The following is a 12,094-nucleotide window of genomic DNA, read 5'->3' as shown; positions in this document are numbered from 1 at the left end:
CCAAGTTTATGTGAAAATATAAACGATTTGAACATTAGTTGTTATTGTTTTGCTCTTTTCAACTTCTCGTCTACAACAGGTTATATTCAAGGTTTAATTATATATACACACAATATAAATAGATATGCATATTTTTAAAATAAACTTGTTTTGGTTGGACTATAGAAAAGGTTTTGAATTTAAACATTTGCAGATGGCATCGCTCCTTTAAGTATAAAACTATAAGACTTTAAGTATAAAACCGTGATGAAGTGTTGTGATGTGACACTGTTTGGCCTCTAGGGGGCACAAGCTGACAAAGACTTCGATCCACTGCGTTAGTTAACACCTGATAACTGTGTCTAATCTCTGTTTACACTCACTGTGCTTCTTGGAGTGGTTCACTGCCTTGTAAGAACCCAGCATGGCGAAGGGATGGTAGGAGAGAGGGAAGGGACAGACGATTGAGCCCTGAGTCAAAAACAAAATTTGGAATTTACCGGAATGTCGTCACCTCCTCAAATGTTTAGAAAACGATCAGACAAACAGTTTGTGTGTTTCTTATAATGTGTGAAACTCGTACCTTGGATTGCTGGTCGGGATACAACGCTGCTGGTTTACACTTGTACAGATCCAAGATTTCCTCCACAGGCAAACTACTCTGAAACACAGGTTCAAAACTTCAAGATGAAGATTTTAAGTGAAGCAGGAAAACGAGGCAGAAGTCACAGTGTTGAAAGTAAAATAAACCCAAAATAAAAAGGAAATCACAAAAAATGAAATTGGACAACTCTTTTTTTTCCTCGGCTCCCAGGAGGAAATATTCAAGTAAGAACAACAGAAGAAGTTCGAGCATCTTTCATCAAACATCTGCACATTTCTTTCTTCCTCATTCCCTCGTAGGACTTTTTAAATGTATTTCTTATTATGTAACCCTTAGTGGGACGTGAATAGAAGCTGCGTTCATGTATAAAAACCACTCACCATAATAATCCCAGCAAACGATGACAGGATCATGGCCTCGCGCTCCAAGCGATTAGGATACTGGGAACTTCCTGAGCTGTATGTTGCTCCACTGACAGAGAAAAGTCACATAACGCTCATTTCAGTGGAAATTCAAAGACTGGAGTCACAACAGACCGTGTTGAACGTGTTCATATTTCTGCCTTGAAGCCACTGAGAATAAAACCCTTGTTCATTTCTTCTGTGTTTTAACATATAAACAGTTATAAACCTCTGACAAGTGCAGTTTAACCTTGTTACTTCCAAAGCAAGTAACGTGAGGCTTTGTTACGACATGAAACAACTGGAATCACTGGTCGGTGGTCGCACGCCTCCATCATCCGGAGCAGTTTCAGTCCACATACATTATCTTATAGAGTCATATGAGGTCACCATGACCTTTGACCTTTAAGGTAGGCTTAAAATGTCATGTTCAAAAGGTGAAATGTTTCATGAGGTCACTAGGGGCTTGATCTTTGACCTTTGAGCACAAAATTCGAATCAGTTCATCTTTGAGTCAAACTGAACATTTGTCCCAAATTCTGTGGTTAAATAAAAACAACTTCAACCTACAGCTGTAGTTTTAGTTTTTAGAGTAATTTAAAACCAAAGCAGTTTACATGATGTCACTGTGGAGCACGTCCCTCCCTTCTTCCTTGTCCAACCACCAGAGGGCGACACTGATCGCAAGATCATAGTGAGCCTGAAACAAATAAAAACACAGAAGCTGAATTTGAGTAAAACGTTAAATATTTGTGTTATTTAGATAATTGATGGTGTAAACTAATATTAAACTGAGTGCAGTTCTTCACCAGGTCATCCAGCATCGTGGACGTCCCCTTCCCCTTTGGATCAAATGAATTCTCTCTGAGTTTCTGTCCGATGTAGTCACCACTGTTCAAATCAGAGAAAATCAAAACCTGTTATTATTAAATAAGATTCATGTTATTTTTCTTTGACCTCTGTCGACTCACATCAGAGCCTCAACGTCTCTCTTCAGCTGCCGAGCCTCCATTTTCTGACTGAACTCGTTTCATGTGACTCCTGCAGAGACGACAGGAAAAGATTCACCTACACACGTAGTCCTCCTCGTTACCATGGTGATAACTAAGCAGAGAATGAGTCCAGTCAATATGGTGCAGCACATAATAATTAGATATTTAATTTAGAAAATGGTAAGCTGTCGTTCAAACCCTGAAGAAATGTAATTGAGGTTTGATATTCTACAGTAAACCATTAACTTTATTAAAAAATAACTATTAATAAAAAGAAAACATAAATACAACCACATATGTAGAACTTGAAATAAGAAAATAAACAACAAACATAAATGTGAATCTTTTCTACATCGTTTATTTTGTAAAATGAAAGTTTTCAATCCAGCAAACATAGACTCAGATACTGATGAGTGTGTGTTACTAAACACAACGTTGTTAACCGTGTTAGTTAACTGCTGGGTTGTGGTGCCACGTTGCCGAGACGTGAACCTGACACTAGTGAAGTCTCAACCAAACATTCTCAGTAACAGAGTAAAGAATAACAAACTGAATCCATCCTCTTCTGTGCAAGAACAACTTTAATGAAAAGACAACAACTTTAGATGAAAAGACATCATCATGTAGAACAAGTCAAACAGCCTGTACTCACCACCGTCCTGCACGACCAGAAACCGACGCACAACAATACCTCAGCTCACGTGACGACACAAAACCCCTGAACATGCTGCGCTCGTGCAGAAGTGAATCTGGGAACGTTTGAGGAACTGGAGCCGTTCACGGGGACGTGGCTCAGATTTCTCAGCTGAATCATTCATGAACAACCTAGTGTCAATCTCTCTGACCCACGAACAACCACACAACACTGGAGAGCAAGTGGAGACACAGATACAGATCAGGTTCGGCTGCCAAGAAACACGCTTTTAAAAACTCGATACAAATTCTCAAAAGAAAAGAAACTATTAAATAAAATAGACCAGATTAAAGAAATTAAATAATCAGTCGTCCAAGATGGATGTCTCTAGCTTTGGCTTTGCTGTAGTCGTCTTCTGCTTCTTCTTCTTCTTCTTTCCATCTTTAAACACCGGGGAGCTCAGAAACTTGCTGTCGGTGAATTTATCTCCACGTCGTATTTTGCTGTTGAGAAAACGAAGAATAAACATGAACAGTCACTCACAGTGGTTTCCTGTTGTGATCGGGAGTGAAACGAGGTTCCGGACGTCCCCACCTGTTGAGGGACGGCTCCTTGTAGCTGACGACACCGCGACGTCTCCTGGTTCTGCCGCCGTTTTCGCTGTCTGGGGTCATGATGGTGTTAGTCAGTGATGTTAAGACTCTTCCTGCTGCAACACACAATCGATCAGAGCAAAGTTGTTCAACCTTCAGTCTGAAATGCAAAGATTCTCAGTTCACTTTCATTTATGACAAAGAAAAGGATCAAATTCTTCCATTCGTGAAGATGGAACCAGCAAATATTGGACATTTTATTTACATTTTTTTCCGATTGCATAAACACTAAAATCAAAAGTGTTACACAATTATCAAAACCTTACACTCAAGGAGCAAAACAACGGCCCAGATCTGCACCACTATCAGCTTCACACTTTTTGCAAAACAATACACACAGTATTTGCAAAACACTAAACACACTTGTATACATTAGACACAGAAGTATATCATGATGTCACTTCCTTGCAATTCCAAAGCACTGACTATCAAATGACCCCCCCCCCCCCATGAGCCAATTGGTTCAACACAGCCATCAGGTGCGCAAACACATGACTGCTTAATTGTAGACACACCAATCAGGTTTAAGCTCTATACAAATGCAGCAGGTGAGTTCACCTGACTTCAACCAAAATGGAAGGAGTCAGAAGAGGAAGAAGAGTGAGGGTGAGGGGGGGAATCCACGGAGGAGGAGAAGGAGGAAGAGGAAGAGGAGGAGGAGGAGGCCGTGCCAGAGGTAGAGGCCGAGGTAGAGGTAGAGGAAGAGGAAGAGGCCGTGCCAGAGGTAGAGGCCGAGGTAGAGGAAGAGGAAGAGGAGGAGGCCGTGCCAGAGGTAGAGGCCGAGGTGGAGGTAGAGCTAGAGGTAGAGGAAGAGGAAGAGGAGGAGGCCGTGCCAGAGGTAGAGGCCGAGGTAGAGGTAGAGGAAGAGGAAGAGGCCGTGCCAGAGGTAGAGGCCGAGGTGGAGGTAGAGGTAGAGCTAGAGGTAGAGGAAGAGGAGGAGGCCGTGCCAGAGGTAGAGGCCGAGGTGGAGGAAGAGGAAGAGATAGAGGTAGAGGAAGAGGAAGACCTGAAGCAGGAGGAGAACGTTTGTCTGATATTTGCTGAGCTTACAGTTTTATGCACACGACTGTAGTAGCATGAAAACTGGGACATGTTTTGTTGTGATTCTCCATGTCGACATGTTGACTGATTTGGGAATATGGAGAGAAATAAATAATATTTTCATCAGTCTGCAGCATTGGTCTTGTGTAGTGTTTGGTGAATTTATTGTATATTTGCACTTTCTCTGTGTACTTCACTTACAGTACTTTAATCACTGAGAAGTAGAATTGATAAAAGTGTTTCAGGTTAGCAGCAGCAGTGTGTAACTGGTTCAAACTGAATTAAGTCATATGAAACGTGTGTTTCATATGGTAACAAAATATGGTTTTGATAAATTAGTGTATAGTTTTTACAAGAGTGTTTCATTTTGCAAAGGATCTGAGGTGTTCTGCTGCTTGTGTGTAGTGTTTTGAAAAACCGGGCCCTGTTTTAAAAATCGTGCTTAAGCAATCGAGAAACACTGTAAAAACAGGAGAAATCTATTTTTCTCTTATTGAAATAAAACTGATTAATCAACTTATTGCAGCTCTAAGCACATGAATGTACGAGGAGTAGAGGTGACGCCACACCTGGAGAAGCTTCAGTTATGACAGCAGCAGACTCCTCCATCGCCGCCGCCGCCGCCCTCACGCCTGACGTCTCCCTCTTCGGACTATCCAGGAAAGACCCCCCCTCAGTGTTTGTGGTGCTGACGTCCATGGCCAACCACGGCGGCACCTCGTCCGTCAGCAGGTCTCCCAGAGTCTGACGAGCTGCCTCATCCCTGGCGTCCAGCGTGTGACTGTTGGCGTCCGACACGTCAGACATCGTCGTGATGTCTCTAGTTTTCCGCCTGTACACGACAAACGTCTCCCTTGGATTTGTATTTTCTGTGAGCTTGTGCAGCTTGGGTTTCGCTCTGCGCTCTTTTATTTTGGAATCCGCCCTGGACTTTGACTCGGTGGGTTTTGAACCATAGAAATGTTCAAAGATGTCAACGTCTTTGCTGATGTTCCAACGCGAGTCCGCCTCTTGCACATCTAATCGCTCTTTATTTCTTTCAGGGTCATCGGTGACGTCCTGGAGAAAACACAACGCTTCATCCTCAGATCTGAATCCTTTGTTGCTGCCGCTGCTTTTCTTCTTCTTCTTCTTCCTCTTGTCATTTAAAAGGTCGTCACCCTCCTTCCTGTGTGGGGTTTTCTTCTTGCCGGATCGCCCTGTCTTTTCTCTCCTGACTTTTTTAGGTTTCTGAGACGCTGTGTCTGGAGCAGCATCTTGTTGCAGGAGCAGTGCATCGTGGTTGGCGTCGCTGCTGAAGTCCTCTCCACGGCTCTCAGACTCCTGAGTGGACAACCAAGGACGCTTACAGGAGCCTGGTGTTTCCTCGACAAAGGCCTCGTCGCTGTGCCCGAGTGGATTTGATTCTGACTGTTGCCGAGCGACGACTGCGTCTGCGGCTGTCGACAGTTCCTCTTCCTCACGGGTGAAGGATCCCGTAGGAGGCAGGAAGTCATGTTCAGCGGCTACTGCTGACATCAACGAGACGACAAACGTGCCTCTGCATTTTGATTTGTGACGTCGTGCAGAGTTTGTCGTGGTTTTGATTTTGCTCTGAGGTTTGTTGACACTTGTGTCCGACACAGGAAGAATGATCTCATCTGCACAAATCTCTTCATAACTCTTAACGTCTTCCACTTCTTTATGAAGCTGTTCCAATTCAGACCAAGCGCCCTCACCTATATGAGACGGAAAAGGCAAAGTGAAGGAAGACTTCTTGATGATTGAAGAGACCCTCCTGCCTTTGGTCTTCGACCTCTTGCATGTGATTTTGGACACTGTGTTTTCTGCTGCATCTTTCTCTGCGTGTACTTTTACACTGTTTCTCACTTTATTGTCGGAATCTGTGAAATAATCGTCAAGATCCAAAGAGACAGTGTCACCGGACTTGGTGTTTTGTGAGGATTTTAATTTGGACTTTTTCCGACAGCTGCCAGCTTCAGGTTTTTTCAGTTTGGGAATGAGAGAGGTGTTTGTTTTTTTGGGCGACTCACGCTGAACTCGGAGTTCCTCTTGTGCGTGGTCGTCCGTCTGTAGCTCGGTGTCAGTGGAAACAGTTTGAACCTCACTCATCCCAGAATCTGAAGAGTTCTTCTCTCCAGTATTTTCAGCCGCACTCAACCTGAAGGCTTCTTCCTCTTTCTTCTTGCGTTTCATTTTGCTGGAGCTGCCGGGTTTTTTTTTGGCCTTGGTTTCCACAACGACTATCTCAGGGTCGTCGCTTTGCGTCATCTCCATGGTCGCATTCAGAAGCACGGGTTTCTCTTGTTTGTTACTCTGGTTCAGTTCTGGATCAGTTGTCGTGTCAGTGGAGGCTGGTTTGGATCCTTCACATGTGCTGAGACGTGAGGATGAGGTTCGACTGCTCTGAGAACAGGGAAGTGACTTCATGTCAAAGCCCGACTGAGAGAACATCATCGACAGCCTCTCGACTTCTTCGCGCAGGCTGCTGGACGGACGGGATGCTCCGGCCACCACAGCTTGAATACGCTGAGTCGCTCGCCTCTTCTCCGCATCTGTATCGATGGGAAGAAATGTATAAGTTCAGTAAAAACTCAGTCAGCAGCTTTCACTTACTTTTTATGACATTTCTAAGATCATACTGACGGAAATTTAAAACATTTAGTCAAGGACGACAGATGTGAAAGAATATCAGAGTCCCACTTTTTCAGTCTTTAAAAAAAAAAAAAACTCTGGTCAGTATCATAAGGTAGATCACTGTAAAATATAAACACTAAAACTTTAAAATGAATATCCCTCTACCTTTGTTAGTGTCTGTGGACTTTCTGGGTTTGTTGTGGAGATTTTCCTCCATGTTTTTTTCCGGCAGATTCGCTGTTGCGTTTTTACTGGGACACAACAGATCCTTTTCCATTTCCGGGCGCGGAGGAGACTGATCTGTGAGACTAAACGAGGAGAAGGTGAAGCAAACAATCGAGACAACGCTGCAAACACCACAAAAAGGGTTATTTGTTCTCGGCACATTTAAAATCTGAAAACAGTATTTCCAGTATTCTCACCTTTCCACTGCAGGATTTTCCTCGATGACGTTATTTAATACGTTCTTGTTATCCTGAGATAGTTTGGGAAGATCCTGTGGATGGTAAATACAGAGACAATCACAGATCATGTCACGCACAGAAGAACATTTCAATACTTATCGAGAGGAATCCTTACACAGTCGGAGAAAAGGTCGGACACCATGTCGAAGTGCTGCAGAGTGTTCGAATGGAGGTTTTTCAAGATGAGGAGCTGTGATGAATACAAGCAGAACATTTATCAGACCGTCTGTGTGCTGTAACATCACCTGGATGGTCAGAGGTGGTTGTTTTTATGTTAACTATATCTATAGCCTTTTCTTTAATTGTCTTATCAAACCCACCAGTTTCCTGTCCTTGTATTTCCTGGTGGCCAACTCGAAGCACAGAGCCTCCCCTTGTTTCTGCAGATACACGATCTCCATCTCCAGCTGCCGGCTCCGCTCCTTCTGGGCCTCCAGAGCCAGAGCTAAGGCCTTGTTGTTGGTCTTCAGAGAAACCTTGAAGAAGGAGGAGGACGTGTCTGGCGTGGTCAGGAAGAAGGATCACAACATTGGTTCTTAAATCAGAGAATAATAAAACATTTTTCATTTAAAGTTTGTTTGTAAATTTGGTCAAATTAATGATTTCTGGAAACATTGCGAGGGGCGGAGCCTGGGCCGAGCGGCAGGAGGCAGAACACGACAAATATCTTTATCTCATCTCTGTAAACTGCTTTGGACTCACTGAGGATCTTATTCTTGATCTTGGTCTGCTTGGACGCTTTCAAAGGCGTCATTGTCTTTGCAGTGAACATGATCGACGAACATGAAGAGTCGCTCGGATGAAGAGATGAAGAACCTAACAAACAAAAAAAAAACTGTTAGCTTTTGTCCTGCGAGTCACATAAATCTCCTGAATTAAGAGAAGGCAGATCGAGACGACCAAAGTCTTGATTTGAGTAACAATACTATATTAGTTGGACCTGCAACAATTTTCTGATTCAATTATGGCAAATGTCAGATTGTAATTTTGGACTGTTGTAAGTTGAATACATCATGTTGGGCTTTGGAAAATAAAAGCATGCAAGTTTCCCTATTTCCTCACATTTTACAGACACAGAGATTCATTGAGGATCAGTCTATAATGAAAATAACTGTTAAGTTGGAAGTGATGTGCAATCACAAAACACATGTGCAACACTGACTCCCAGCATAGTGCATTTCCTGGAGTCGTCCACTGAGAATACAACAACAACTTATGTAGAATATGTAGTACACAGCATCAGTTTGGTATAATTTATATAAAATGTGACGTTATTATTATCAATATGTAAAATGTAGTCTCTATAAATGCCTGTAAAATAAAGTTTATCCCGAGTGTAGATGTTTAATAACCCAGAAACGCAGCTGTCCCCGGAGTTAGCCACAGTTAGCCACAGTTAGCATTAGCTGAGGTCTTTGACTGTTGGGATCCGCAGCTAACTGGTGCAACCGGCGGTGTAGCATGATGCTAGCGCGTCGTTTCCTCCAGGCAGACTCAAACTTACCGACACCAACCGACACCAACCGACACACGGTGCAGAACTCGGTCTGTGGTCTGCGAGGCTGTGATGAAAACGCCGCGGGTTCGATCCTAACAGTCCGACATGACTTCACTGAACATCCGCGTCACCAGGTTTGAACCCAAATTGAAAAGTCCGCCGAGCGTCTGCGCATGTGCGAGGGGGTGTGGCCTGCGGGAGGGGGTGTGGCCTGCAGGAGGAGGTGTGTCCGCTGAGTTTGTCTGATCAGGCAGAAAAAACAACACGTTAAACAATAACAGGATTAAATAGAACAAAAAGACACAAAGACACAAAGACACAAACACTACATGAAGGTGAAAGTACAATATGGTTGTTTTAATTCTTCATGTGCAATATCACCACTGGTGTGGGATAATAATATGAATTGAATCATATTATCTCACTATCATGTTCAGTGTCCCATATGACTTACTGCCACTTTTGTTTACTATTTGTTTTCTGTCTCATGTAACTTACTTGTTTTACTCTTATTTATATTGTTATATTGTGTACACTTTATGTTTTTATTACAATAGCAATACTCTTCATGGTTTTATTTATTATATTATATCTATTGTTTTTTCAATGTATTATATTAAGCTGGCACAAGAATTTCCTTCAGGATTAATACAAATCTTATCTTATCTTATCTTATCTGGTCTGGTCTTGTTTCATCTTATCTCATCTTATCTTATAATGTATATTAGGATTTGGCGTCGTGCAAATAAAACAAAAATAAAATGAATTGAATCTTTTTTTCACTCGTGCTTCATTTGTTCTTTTTTTAAGATGAATTATTCCCTAATATTTCTCTTGTTTTATGTCAGTCCCTCAATCTGACCATAGGCGGCGCTCTATCACGAGAGAAGACTCGTTCCTTCGATGTCTCGGCGCTCTGCTGCCCGTCCTGTGCGGATCACAACAGAGCGGGTGCGGGGCTCGACTGGTCGGGTCTGTCCGCCTGTGTTTGGGTGTTTTCAGCTGGTGGCTCCTCGTCCTCGGATCCGCGGCGTTCAGGGATGTTTCAGACTCGACGTCCACCGGTGAGTCCACGTTTCTACTGGCACGACGATCCCGGACACATTGAAACCATGAAGAGTATTGCTATTGTAAAGTTATCGCAGCTAGTTAGCATGGGAGGCTAACGTTAGCCGGGGAGAGCTAGCCGGGGCTAACGTTAGCCAACTCGTAGTTCGACCGGCTGATTGTCGCGTTCGCTGTGAATGAAAACTGTTTATTTGTCTTCGCTTCGTCTCATTAAGATGCAAATGTCGCTGTTTAGCAACAACAAAAAAAACGCGCCGACACTCGATGCTACTAAGTTCGACGAAACGAGCTGAACGTCTGTTTCAAGCTGGGAAAATCAAAACAAAACGGGTCTGAAGTCAGTTTGTGATTCTGCAGATCGGCTCCACTTTCTGTGTCTCATCGTCCAGGAAACACGTCGGAGCGGGTTTAACGCTGAAAACACGTCATCGGGACGCGACTGGAGAGAAGCTGAGACATGTTGGTGTTTACGTGTGAAAGCACAATGACAACAATTCCATGAAATGTGCATCATATACACGATCTCAAGGCTCTTCGCGTAGAAGGTCAAGTTCTAAATGTGTTATTAATGATTAATTGGGCGAGGATTACTCTAAACATTTATTTAAAATGACATCGGTCTGCTTCATTCATGTTTGAATGAGAAGTGGTTGTGTTTTAGTCGCTGGTCGCTTCTGTTGAGAGGTGACACAGATGTTTCACCTCCACTGTCACTTTGTGAAGTTAGAGATGATTTTACTGTAGAGTTTCTGGGAAGATTAAAGTCAACGTTGGCTTCTTTTTCATTATATCACTCATAACTTGCTCATATTGAATATGATCTTTTTTAATAAATAAGTAGCCATGTATACTAATTAAAAAGTAACCAACTTTCCCTTTTAATATCATTATTACACATATATTGCACATTTGTTATATGGATATTGATGCAAATTATTTTTGCAATGAATATTGACATTATTTATCGCTCAGCCAAACGTGAGATATTTATTTAAATAATCACTTATTTGCATATAAAGCTGTAACTAAATATATTTTTAATTTTACATCAGTGAATCAGCTGCTCTTGATTGATTGATCAGCCAATAAGCATCATATTGATTTGTTATATCGCTATTGCTATGCACATTATCCCGTGCACATTATCCGTGCACATTATCCGTGCACATTATCCCGTGCACAGGCTCCGCACGGTGTCCAGGTCCCAGACTGTGCGTGCAGGGTTCGGGTGCAGGGCTCTGGCACTTCCGGACAGTGGAGTCACGCTGTCACGGTCTGATCACATGATCTGAGGAACGTGATGCTGCTGCTGCCTCCTCTTCCTCTCGCTCCTCTTCCTCTCGCTCCTTCTCCTCTTATCTCAGCACCGTGGCTTTAGACGGAGCCGTCAGTAGTGTCCTCTCAGCGGGTAAGTGTGGAGGAGACCCGGAGGTTTACTCCCGGTTCTTTACTCGGTTATTAACGGATCATGGTGTCGGTGCGAGCCGCGGCTCCGGCGGGTCGAGTCCGCCGCCCGGTCGCCTCATGAGCGCGTGAGTCGGACGATCTGTATTTAAACTCACTGCGGACGTTCAGTGTGAAAGATGATGTGTGGACACTTTGTGTGTTTTAAAGAAACCTCTTCAGCTTTTGGTGCTGGCTTCTTTAAAAAAAGTCTGTTTCCTGTTGAAGGAAAAACGGAAACTTCAGATTGACGGAATGAAACCATAGGACAAACATCATAGGACTGTTTTTATTCTACAGAAACCTATAAAACATGTAGAGTTTCAGATCAGGGACTTTAAAGATCGTTTTACATTCTGTGATTGTTAAACAAGTTTATCAACGTTAATTCATGATGGACCCTGGAGATAGTGATGATAGACTGGTTGTTACAGCTGATTTATTATAGTTTCATTTTTATGTTCACTGCCGATTGTGTAAACTGTGACTGCAACGTGCCGCTTCATGTAGCAGTTGTCATTTGTTTTGACCATAACCGATGTTATTAAAGACCTGATCTTGGAACTGACCAGTGACTGATGCTGGTCTCGAGAACCTGTCACAGTTTGATGAAGGAAACACATGAAAGCATACACATTCAAACTGGAAGACAAGAAACACAAACTGTAAACTTACCTCAT

The 12,094-nt window shown here is 42.9% G+C and overlaps 3 protein-coding genes across 4 annotated transcripts in view; 1 reads left to right on the top strand and 2 right to left on the bottom strand.

Annotated features, from left to right (window-relative positions):
* Positions 1-41: 41 nt before the first annotated feature.
* On the bottom strand, positions 42-1,996 carry LOC117754938 (uncharacterized protein C2orf80-like). The gene is made up of 7 exons (XM_034574300.1): positions 1,956-1,996; positions 1,794-1,875; positions 1,602-1,684; positions 964-1,054; positions 563-640; positions 363-450; positions 42-70 (listed from the first exon to the last, which is right to left on the bottom strand). The coding sequence occupies exons 1-7, from the start codon at positions 1,994-1,996 to the stop codon at positions 42-44; spliced, it is 492 nt and encodes a 163-aa protein (XP_034430191.1).
* Positions 1,997-2,312: 316 nt separating this feature from the next.
* LOC117754619 (shugoshin 1-like) lies at positions 2,313-9,067 on the bottom strand. 2 transcript variants are annotated; one of them, XM_034573629.1, is made up of 10 exons: positions 8,920-9,067; positions 8,108-8,221; positions 7,726-7,904; positions 7,521-7,595; positions 7,364-7,437; positions 7,107-7,249; positions 5,106-6,859; positions 4,874-5,075; positions 3,205-3,319; positions 2,313-3,113 (listed from the first exon to the last, which is right to left on the bottom strand). In XM_034573629.1, exons 2-10 carry the CDS (start codon positions 8,175-8,177, stop codon positions 2,975-2,977), a joined length of 2,751 nt encoding a protein of 916 aa, XP_034429520.1. In that variant the 5' UTR covers positions 8,178-8,221; positions 8,920-9,067; the 3' UTR covers positions 2,313-2,974. The 2 variants fall into 2 exon arrangements, with proteins under 2 accessions (XP_034429520.1, XP_034429522.1); XM_034573631.1 differs by having other exon boundaries at positions 3,205-3,316.
* A 791-nt stretch (positions 9,068-9,858) lies between these two features.
* Positions 9,859-12,094, top strand: part of LOC117754822 (1-phosphatidylinositol 3-phosphate 5-kinase-like) — a 6,482-nt gene continuing 4,246 nt past the window's right edge. Inside the window, exon 1 of the mRNA XM_034574118.1 lies at positions 9,859-9,967. The gene's annotated coding sequence lies outside the window, so the exon portion shown is untranslated. The remainder of the gene's footprint in view (positions 9,968-12,094) is intronic.

The sequence above is a fragment of the Hippoglossus hippoglossus genome, chromosome 21 (genome assembly GCF_009819705.1).
Source record: "Hippoglossus hippoglossus isolate fHipHip1 chromosome 21, fHipHip1.pri, whole genome shotgun sequence".
NCBI lineage: Eukaryota > Metazoa > Chordata > Actinopteri > Pleuronectiformes > Pleuronectidae > Hippoglossus > Hippoglossus hippoglossus.
This window is presented reverse-complemented; position numbering and strand designations above follow the sequence as displayed.

Bases quoted from the DNA above. Each gene is read 5' to 3' on its own strand.
- LOC117754619 (XM_034573629.1), bottom strand. From the start codon at position 8,177: ATGTTCACTGCAAAGACAATGACGCCTTTGAAAGCGTCCAAGCAGACC. The intron at 5,076-5,105 runs GACGTGTCGGAC...AGTCACACGCTG, and splicing joins GAGACATCACGACGATGTCT to GACGCCAGGGATGAGGCAGC. The intron at 3,320-4,873 runs GTGTGGCGTCAC...TGTGTGTTGCAG, and splicing joins CATAACTGAAGCTTCTCCAG to CAGGAAGAGTCTTAACATCA.
- LOC117754938 (XM_034574300.1), bottom strand. From the start codon at position 1,996: ATGGAGGCTCGGCAGCTGAAGAGAGACGTTGAGGCTCTGAT. The intron at 1,055-1,601 runs GTAAACTGCTTT...TTTCTCTGTCAG, and splicing joins GTGCTCCACAGTGACATCAT to TGGAGCAACATACAGCTCAG. The intron at 641-963 runs GTGAGTGGTTTT...CCTGTGTTTCAG, and splicing joins CGTTTGCTGGGATTATTATG to AGTAGTTTGCCTGTGGAGGA.